Source organism: Belonocnema kinseyi, chromosome 4 (genome assembly GCF_010883055.1).
Source record: "Belonocnema kinseyi isolate 2016_QV_RU_SX_M_011 chromosome 4, B_treatae_v1, whole genome shotgun sequence".
Taxonomy (NCBI): domain Eukaryota; kingdom Metazoa; phylum Arthropoda; class Insecta; order Hymenoptera; family Cynipidae; genus Belonocnema; species Belonocnema kinseyi.
Genome location: NC_046660.1, coordinates 68,539,824 through 68,548,983, shown reverse-complemented (window position 1 = coordinate 68,548,983; position 9,160 = coordinate 68,539,824). Strand labels below are relative to the sequence as shown.

At 32.4% G+C, this 9,160-nt stretch overlaps 3 protein-coding genes and 1 pseudogene across 3 annotated transcripts in view; 3 read left to right on the top strand and 1 right to left on the bottom strand.

Moving 5' to 3' along the window:
• LOC117170950 overlaps nucleotides 1-1,298 on the top strand; it is a 6,376-nt pseudogene extending 5,078 nt beyond the window's left edge.
• Nucleotides 1,299-4,452: 3,154 nt separating this feature from the next.
• Nucleotides 4,453-5,834, top strand: LOC117170949 (trypsin-2-like). The gene is made up of 2 exons (XM_033357991.1): nucleotides 4,453-4,498; nucleotides 4,937-5,834. Exons 1-2 carry the CDS (start codon nucleotides 4,453-4,455, stop codon nucleotides 5,653-5,655), a joined length of 765 nt encoding a protein of 254 aa, XP_033213882.1. The 3' UTR covers nucleotides 5,656-5,834.
• A 709-nt stretch (nucleotides 5,835-6,543) lies between these two features.
• Nucleotides 6,544-7,526, bottom strand: LOC117170948 (trypsin-1-like). The gene is made up of 2 exons (XM_033357990.1): nucleotides 7,481-7,526; nucleotides 6,544-7,262 (listed from the first exon to the last, which is right to left on the bottom strand). Exons 1-2 carry the CDS (start codon nucleotides 7,524-7,526, stop codon nucleotides 6,544-6,546), a joined length of 765 nt encoding a protein of 254 aa, XP_033213881.1.
• A 677-nt stretch (nucleotides 7,527-8,203) lies between these two features.
• Nucleotides 8,204-9,160, top strand: part of LOC117170947 (trypsin epsilon-like) — a 16,228-nt gene continuing 15,271 nt past the window's right edge. The window contains exons 1-2 of the mRNA XM_033357989.1: nucleotides 8,204-8,249; nucleotides 8,678-9,147. Of these exons, the coding sequence (XP_033213880.1) occupies nucleotides 8,204-8,249; nucleotides 8,678-9,147 (516 nt within the window). The remainder of the gene's footprint in view (nucleotides 8,250-8,677; nucleotides 9,148-9,160) is intronic.

Genomic DNA, 9,160 nt, shown 5'->3' with positions numbered 1-9,160 from the left:
TTAAAATCGTAAAACTTGATTTTAATGTCATTTTAATCAAATTTGAAGCAAATTTTCACTTTTCGCGATTTTCTGCCTTTTCATCGCCGTATGGTGGGTTGATATTTTTGTAAAAAAAAATCTAAACATGGTTTTCGATGTATTTTTTCCCGTAGAATTCGATTCTGAAGTCAAAAAAAAAAATTTCTTTATTTTTTTTTATTTAAAAAAAACCTTGAAGAAACCGTAAAAAATGAGGTTTTTCGATCAAAACCCCATAAAAAAGTAGCTGGACCCTACTTTCTTATTTCAAATTCGGATTCAGCGTCGAAAAATACATAAGAATATATAGGTCTGGTCAATTGCACAGACACTTTTGTTTTTTTTTTGTGGGCCTGTGTCATCCATACGTTTTTTAGAAAAAGTATAAATTTGCGTACTTCCGAAGGTAAACGGAAAAAGTGTAATATGGCAGGAATAACAATGTTTACGTTTCTTGTGCTTTCAGTCATTTTCGCTTCGACTGCTGGTAAGTACAGTACACACAAATTAAATCCAATAATAATTCCTACTGGTTTTTGTTAATTCGTCATTAGGAATAAAATATTCTGTTTCCAAAAGATGCAATACCTAAAACATTTTTATTTTTAGAAATAGCTCGTCTAATTCCTAAATTTATCAAATTAAAACCTCTAACACCCACGGACGCATAGTTGGCGGTGAAGCAACAGAAATAGAATGAGTACCCCACCAATTTCAGTTACAAGTTTTGGGTTTTGGATACTATGGAGGCAGCATACTTTCTGAAAATTATATACTGACAGCTGGGCATTGTCCTGGTAATTTTGCACGAAAAATTTTCAACAAGCATCTTTGGGGTCCCTAGAAACGATGTTGCCTTATTAAATCTAAAAACACCTTTAAAACTAGATGAAACGAAACAACCTATTGAACTTTTCAAACATGGTGAAGAAGTTTTGGAAGGTTCAAGTTCTACTATCACTGGATGGGGTGCTCTTAAGGAATGAGTTAACACTTCTGATATTCTGCAGACTGTAAACGTTCCTATCGTATCAAAAGAAAAATGCAGTTTAGCTTACGTAGCTTATGGAGGCATTCCTGAAGGTCAAATTTGTGCTGCTCATCCTGATGGAGGAAAAGATGCAGGCCAAGGTGATTCAGGTAGTCCTTTAACCATCGAAGAACGACTGGCTGGAATTGTATCCTGGGGTAATGGATGTGCTCGGCGTGGATTTCCAGGGGCATATACTGCAATTTCTTCTTATAGAAATTGGATAAATATTAAAACGGGACTCTAGTTGTCTTATTATAATTGATATTAGTGATTCAAAGTGTGATCTTTTTAGACAGGAAAAGGTGGATAGGAAGTTTATTTATGAAATTTTAGATTATTTACTGTAAATAGGGACTTCATGTTTCGATCTCAAATATTTATTCGGTTTTATTTTTAATATCCAAACACCAATTTTCCAATTGCATTTGATAATCATTATAAGATCTTTTTTACAAACCTCATAAAATTATTAAAAATAAAACTGTTAAAACAAAATCAACAAGAGCTCATATTAAAAACTTTAATGTTTTTTTAAGTGAGTTCACTTTATTATTAAATTTTTTCTATATTCTAATTTACAAGTAAGCGAAAATAATACATTCTATTCGCAGGATAAAATTGGTTCGCAGATATCATTCTTATTATTATTGGAAACAAATATTGCCAGGTTAAATATGTTTGACGTTTCACTCATTTTTATTCATTTTCTTTTTAAGCTAATAATTTCTTCATTTGTTTATGATTTGAAATACATAGAATAAAGAGGAATCTTTTAACTCTGTTCAGTCCATATCTAGGTTTCAGTAGAAACAATTAAATTGTAAAAATCTATTGTCAGTACATTTTTTAGCTTTAAGCACGAGTGAAATTTCTAAGCTTCTTAGTTTATTAGGCAAAACAAAATGATTTAAAATATTATAAAGGTTGAAGGATCCGCGGTCTAAACTTGTTAACTCACATTTCTTTCGAAATTGATTTCTTTGTATTTTCTGGAACAGTTTTTATATACAGTTAATGTCCCGTAAGCCAAACGGCAAAATTCCCTTTTTTAATGGATTTTCGAAAATCGCGTTTTGGTATTTAGAGCATAGGTCCACGGTCTGAACTCGCTAACTACATATGGCACCTTTTGGGAAATTGGTGCTTTCTCTCGAAAGAGCTCAGTTAAATCGTAGAATAGGTCAGTGAGACACATGTCAGTGTATGTGCAGTAGAGTGTATGTGTGTGTCAAAAGTTTTTTGAGGCTAATTTTACGTCATTTTCGATTTTCTTGTCTACAGATCGCTGTAAAGACTAAAGTGAGCGACGCATCTTATTTACTAATACTCAGCAAATTTTTGCAAAAAGGCTATTTTTAATTTTTGCAACCACATATATGTTTGGCTTACGATTCCAAAAATTTTGTCATATAAAACTTGCCTGCAGCTTGAAGAACAACCCAGAAAGATGCGATCCCGCAAAAAAGAATAGAAAACCAGCATCAGAACACTAAAGATAACAGGTTTAGACCCTTGGACCCCTTTTAGATAACATATGAATAGCTTTAAATTGTCATCTGACGTTCAATTTTGATTCGCATGTGATAAAACTAACGTGAAATATTTTTGTCAAGTAAATAAAGAAAAAAAATTTTACAGTTTGAAAACATATAGAAAATTTTAACAATAACAACGATTTTCCTTCGCCGTGTAAAATTTCTGAAATGTCGGTTAACAGGCTTAGACCGAAGACCGTTCATTTGAATGAATTTCTTTTTTTGAATTTTAAAATTTTACAAGTTTTTATTATTTAAAAATAATTATATTTTATGGGCGTATAAAAATAGTAAAAACCAATGAATATATCAATAATTAATTTTAAGCTGAAATATCTACAATTGTTCGGACAAACGTTTAAACTTCAAAACTTTAAATATTTAAATATATCACAATTTAAGTATTAGGTATTAGGCGACTTTTAAATCAAGAATACTTAAAATTTTACCCTTTTGAACACTGGAGAGATAGAAAAATTGAGACATTTTTATTCTCAGGCTTACAAATTTAAATAATTTTATTATTAAGCTTTTGAATCTAATAATTGATCTATTTCCTGGATTTCTCTGAATTTCTAGAAATCCTTGGTAATTATGAATTCTTTAAATTTCCTTAATGCTCGGAAATCAATTAAACATTGAATTTAATAATATCCTTGAATATTTGAAATTTTCTCAATTCCTTAAATATTCATGAGTTCTGAAATTCTTTGATTTTTATGATTATCCAAAATTTTCGATTTCTAAAATTTATTGATATCCTTGAATATTCTAAATTCCTCGAACTATTTCAATTTCCTGGATTTCTCTGAATTTCCAGAAATCCTTGGAAATTATGAATTCTTTAAATTCCCTTAAAGCTCGGAAATCAATTAAACACTGAATTTAATAATATCCTTGAATATTTGAAATTTTCTCAATTCCTTAAATATTCATGAGTTCTGAAATTCTTTGAATTCTTATGATTATCCAAAATTTTCGATTTCTAAAATTTATTGATATCCTTGAATATTCTGAATTCCTCGAACTATTTCAATTTCCTGAATACCTTGGATTTCCTAAATGCTCTAACACCCCTAAAATTCTCTGAATTTCTGAAATTCCTGAGGTGCTCAGGAATCTCTGATATACACTTAATTATCTGAAACCCATGAATAGTTTAAATTTCTTGAATTCCCTAAGTGTAACATTTAGTTAATTCTCTAAAATACTTAAATATTTAGAATGTTCCAAATTCCTTGGATTCTTCAAATGCTTTAAAATTCAAATATTCAAATATTCTAAACTAAATTACTTCAACAAATTTCTGGATTATCTTCAATTCTTCTGAATTCTCTGCGTCATTTGGAATTGTTTCAAATTAGGGAGTTCTTAGAATAAAAGAAATTCCACTAGTTTAAGCAATTAATATAATTCAGATAATAAGTATGAAATTAGATATATCAGTGAATTTAGAGGGATTTGGAAGATTTCAATCATACAAAAAAATACAAAAAAATTAATTAATTTTTAGATTGTAAGCGAATATAAATTCTTTGAAAATTATATATAAAAATTCGTTTAGAAATGATTCATTTGAGAGAATAAACTAATGGACAATTTTGATTTTTCTTCGGGATGTCATGTTACGTAATTGTTCCTAGATATCTTATGTTCAAGTCTAGTTACGTCTAAATTATTTCTTCGTAAATAAATAGAATTTACAGAAACTTCACATGGTCGATGACACAATGATTAGATTAAATGATTGATTCGCCTCTAATGAAATTTCATGTGCGAACTCTCATCCCAGCGATAGGAATATTGTATATAAACGGCTTTTAATTGCGCTATTCGATAGTTCAAGATTAGTCCTAATTCAAGATGATCAAGTTTTTGGTTGTAGTTGCTCTTGCGGCCTTCGCAAATGGTAAGTCTGACAAATTTTTATTGTAATTTGAATATAATTTCCCTTAACTTAAATTTAATTTAGCAGTTTTTTCAAATAATAATTTATACGAAATTGATTGATAGTAATGTGCTATGATAATAACTGAAAGAATATTTGATTTTTCTATTCTGAAATAGTTCTCAATATCCCAGTTTTTGACAGCAATTAACTTTTCAAATCCACTAAGCTTATTTGTTCTAAGAATCCGACCATATACTGATAAAAAATAACTTCTATGAAAACTTCCAATTTTAAATAGATCCAATATTTTATTTTTAGGATTTAAATTAGGTTAAGAAAAAACTTCATTTCTACAACTAAAAGATTTGTCAAGAATATTCTCAGACCACTTATTAAAAACTTCCTCTAATTGCAAATTCCTGAATACAGTGTTCTAACAAAGAATTTTTTCAACAGCGAATCCAATCCTGCGTTTGGATGGAAAAATTGTTGGTGGAAAATATATCAACATCACAGCAGCACCTTATCAAGTCAGCCTTTTCTCACGTGGCAGCTTTTACTGTGGTGGTAGCATAATCTCAAAAGACTACGTTTTGACAGCAGCTCATTGCTCTGATGGTCCAGCCAATAGTTATTCATTCCGAGCTGGCTCGACTTTCAAAAGCCAAGATGGCAGCAAGCACTCCGTATTAGAAGTGATAGTTCACGAAGAATATGGTAGCAGTTATGATGGCATCCCACAAAATGACATTGCTCTCATGAAAGTGGACCCACCCTTCGAATTAGACGAATCGCGTGCAGCTGTTCCTCTATTTAAACAGGACAAGATCTTAATCCCTGGACTAGTTGGTCTTATTTCTGGATGGGGAGCAACCCGTCAAGGTGGACCCACTTCTGCTCATCTTCAAGCAGTCCAAGTACCCCTCATCAGCAAAGAATCATGCCAGAAACAGTATGCCTTCATGGGAAAAATTCCCAAGGGTGAAATTTGTGCCGCTTATCCTGAAGGTGGTAAGGATTCCTGTCAAGGTGACTCTGGTGGCCCCTTGGTTGTTGAAGGAAGTCTTGCAGGTATAGTTTCTTGGGGATATGGTTGTGCTTTGCCAAATATGCCAGGAGTGTATACCGAAGTTGGTTACTATCGAGATTGGATCAAGAAGAACTCTGGGGTGTAAGGATTTTATCTTTGGAACAGAGCTATGAAAAATGGATGTGTTCTTCAAGTGCTACAAAAAAAGTTTCCTGGCAAGATTCTTAAAAAATAATGTACAAAATAATTTAAGTTATTTAACGCCTATAAACTAGAGTGGTGCTAATCTGCAATCATTAGCTGAGAAAATAAAGACATGAAATAAGAATTCAATTCTGTGTTAATAAAGTGGCATTTAGGATTTGAAGTTTGTATTTATTAATATTTCAAAGACATGTGTTTTTAAGTTAGGAATATGTCGTAGGATTTTAACTTCAAGGTTAATGTAGGTGGTCATGTGCCACTTTATACCTTTACAAAATTATTTATTAACTGCTTTATAAATCATATGCATTTAACTAAACTGGACTAAAAATAGAAGAAACCGTCTCTCTATCTACTTACTTTATCTTTTTTTTTGTGTGAGAAAGGAAAGCCAAATGACGATAAAATACATATGCTGATGCAAATATTCGTGATTTTATGAGTTATATCCAAAAGATTTCATGTTTATTCTTCAATGTAATAAGTATATATCTATCTCTGAGAAGGGTAGCTTTCCGTAGCCGAAAAGTTTGCCAATTTCAAATTATTTAAAATTCACTTTGACAATTAAGATTTTATACATATTTTGTGCTTTTCACCAATGATAATGAACTTTCCAGAACTCATATATGCAGGTATGAAAATAATAAAACAACATAATAAATATAAGAATAAGATTTAAGAACAAGAATAATTTATTCCCAATAAATAAACACTGTGCATCAGACAATACTCATTGACGCTAATACAGTTTTTAAAATAACAATGAACATTGAATTCAATGCCAACTATTAAGAATTTTCCAATCCTATTTTACAATTTTGAATAACTAAATTTTAGCATTCTCTATGATCCATTTACGATAGGTTCCGACTTCAGTATAGGCTCCTGGATATCCAGGTCGAGCACATCCATTGCCCCAGGAAACGATTCCAGCTAATTTTCCAGAAATAATTAAAGGGCCACCAGAATCCCCTTGGCAAGTATCCTTTCCTCCCTCAGGATAAGCAGCACAAATCTGACCAGCAGGAACTCCTCCATAAGATTCATAGGCATCATTGCACACAGTCTTTGAAATTATGGGAACATCCACAGTTTGAAGGACATTAGAAGTGCTACCTCCTTCTCTAACTGCACCCCATCCAGTGATTGTGGCTATTGAACCTTCGACAGCCTCTTCATCCTGTTCAAAGAGAGCAATTGGTTGACGTGATGTTGCTAACTCAAAGGGCGTTTTCAGCTGCAACAATGCCACATCGTTTTCGGGAACACCATATAAGTTAGTCCTGTAACTTTCGTGTCTGACAACTTTCACAACTGGATGAACAGTTCCTCCTGAACTGAAGTGTGTGGTTCCAGCTCGAACACTGATCCACTTAGCTGGATAACTCACAGTACAATGACCAGCGGTCAAAACCCAAGTTTCGGAAACAATGCTTCCTCCACAGTAACTGAATCCATAAGCTTGAAGAGAGACCTGGTGTGGAACAGCTTCGATGGTTGTTCGGGAATTTTCGAAGTGGCTCAGCTGTTTGTAAAATAATCTAACTTATTATACACATTGTCAAATCCTGAAAGAAATCCAAATTACCTTCAATTTTTTTAAACGATTTTACGGATAAATAATTTATTGAAATGCCTTTGCATGATAAACAAATACCATCAAATTATTAGCGAGCAGAGAAAAGTTCATAATTAAAAGATTGACATAAGTCGAACAATAGTAATAAAAAGATAGCGTTTCTCATATTCATAGTGGAACTCACTTGAAGCCGTAGCGAGGAGAACAGAAAGCACCAGATATACAAACATCTTGCTTTAGTTTTGTAGGAGAATTTACTGTTTGTCTGAGAAACGCAGAGATTTATACTAATTCTTAAGCTGATTTTGATTGATAAGAGTACCATTAATTACCTTTCTTTAGATAGCGCTTGCGAATCTATAGCATAATGAGTCCATTGACATTCGTCTGAATCCAGTACAGTAACAATTTTAAACTGATTTTTCCATTCATTTATATGAACCTATTTAGGCATTATTTATTACAATAAATTTTACAAATTAGTTAATTTTTTACTAACTTTAGATTAGTTAGTTTTTCATAAAAAATCTACAAAAAGCTATTTTTCAGTATCAAGAGGTTTAATAAACTTTCAATGTTCTAAAAAGTAGTAATCTGGATAACAATTCAGCACATTTTTATTATATTTCTCTAAAATTAATCAAGGAGATGTTCACAATATATTTTGATATTAAATACAATTTCTAAATAGCCAAATATAAATTATATTGAAATATCAGATTTAAAAAAAAGGTTATTGCACTCGATTTAGGTGGAAGTCAGTGGAACCTCACTTCTACAGACTCGCCAGCGCTATCTTAAGCAATGTAATTGGTCGCACTCTATCAATCAAAACCAGCTTAAGATCCAGTATAAATTACCCGGCATCTCAGAGGAAAAGCAAGTGCTCCTCCAAGATTGAAACAAGATGTTTGGATACCTAGTGCTTTCTGTTTTCTTAGCTACTGCTACAGGTAAGTTACACTTCAAAAATCAAACATTGCATTTACTGTGATGATTTTAAGCCAGTATTATTGAAATAATCAAAAGATTGTCGACTGATTCATATGTAAAAAGTATCTTTTAAAATTTCAATATTTATTATTTGTAAAATATCAATTTATCATACTCTAATGAAACATCCACTTAGAACTGTAATGCATGTCTCCTCGAGTTTTGTGTCGAACAATTATAACTTGATAGCATTCAATTAGTATGCAAGAGTTATTTCCATGCAATTGGACAATCAACTAATTGACAGTTTTAATTCATTTATTGATTAATTTACTTAATCGTTTTACAAACAGTTGCACTTCTACTGATGTCTACATTCAAGGTTTTAAACGCGTATTTAAAGGATCCAATTACAGAAACGTAACTAATAAACCATTTTCCCAAACAGCGGAACCACTTCGCAAATTCCCGGACCTAAATCCAATCACCCCAAATGGACGCATCGTAGGTGGTGAACCAACAACCATTGAAGCTGTTCCACACCAGGTTTCTCTTCAAGCTTATGGATTCAGTTACTGTGGAGGAAGCATTGTTTCCGAAACTTGGGTTTTGACCGCTGGCCATTGCACAGTGAGTTATCCAGCTAAGTGGATCAGCGTTCGAGCTGGAACCACACACTTCAGTTCAGGAGGAACTGTTCATCCAGTTGCGAAAGTTGTCAGACACAAAAATTACAGGACGAACTTGTATGGTGTTCCTGAAAACGACGTAGCATTATTGCAGCTGAAAACACCCTTTGAGTTGGGAACATCACGTCAACCAATTGCTATCTTTGAACAGGACGAGGAGGCTGTCGAAGGTTCATTGGCAACAATCACTGGATGGGGTGCCGTTAGAGAAGGAGGTAGCATTTCTAATGTTCTTCAGACTG

What these genes read in the sequence shown, in the direction of transcription:
- LOC117170949 (XM_033357991.1), top strand. Translation starts at nt 4,453, where the DNA reads ATGATCAAGTTTTTGGTTGTAGTTGCTCTTGCGGCCTTCGCAAATG. An exon ending in TCTTGCGGCCTTCGCAAATG is followed by an intron (nt 4,499 to 4,936) that starts GTAAGTCTGACA and finishes TTTTTTCAACAG; the next exon opens with CGAATCCAATCCTGCGTTTG.
- LOC117170948 (XM_033357990.1), bottom strand. Translation starts at nt 7,526, where the DNA reads ATGTTTGTATATCTGGTGCTTTCTGTTCTCCTCGCTACGGCTTCAA. An exon ending in TCTCCTCGCTACGGCTTCAA is followed by an intron (nt 7,263 to 7,480) that starts GTGAGTTCCACT and finishes GTGTATAATAAG; the next exon opens with TTAGATTATTTTACAAACAG.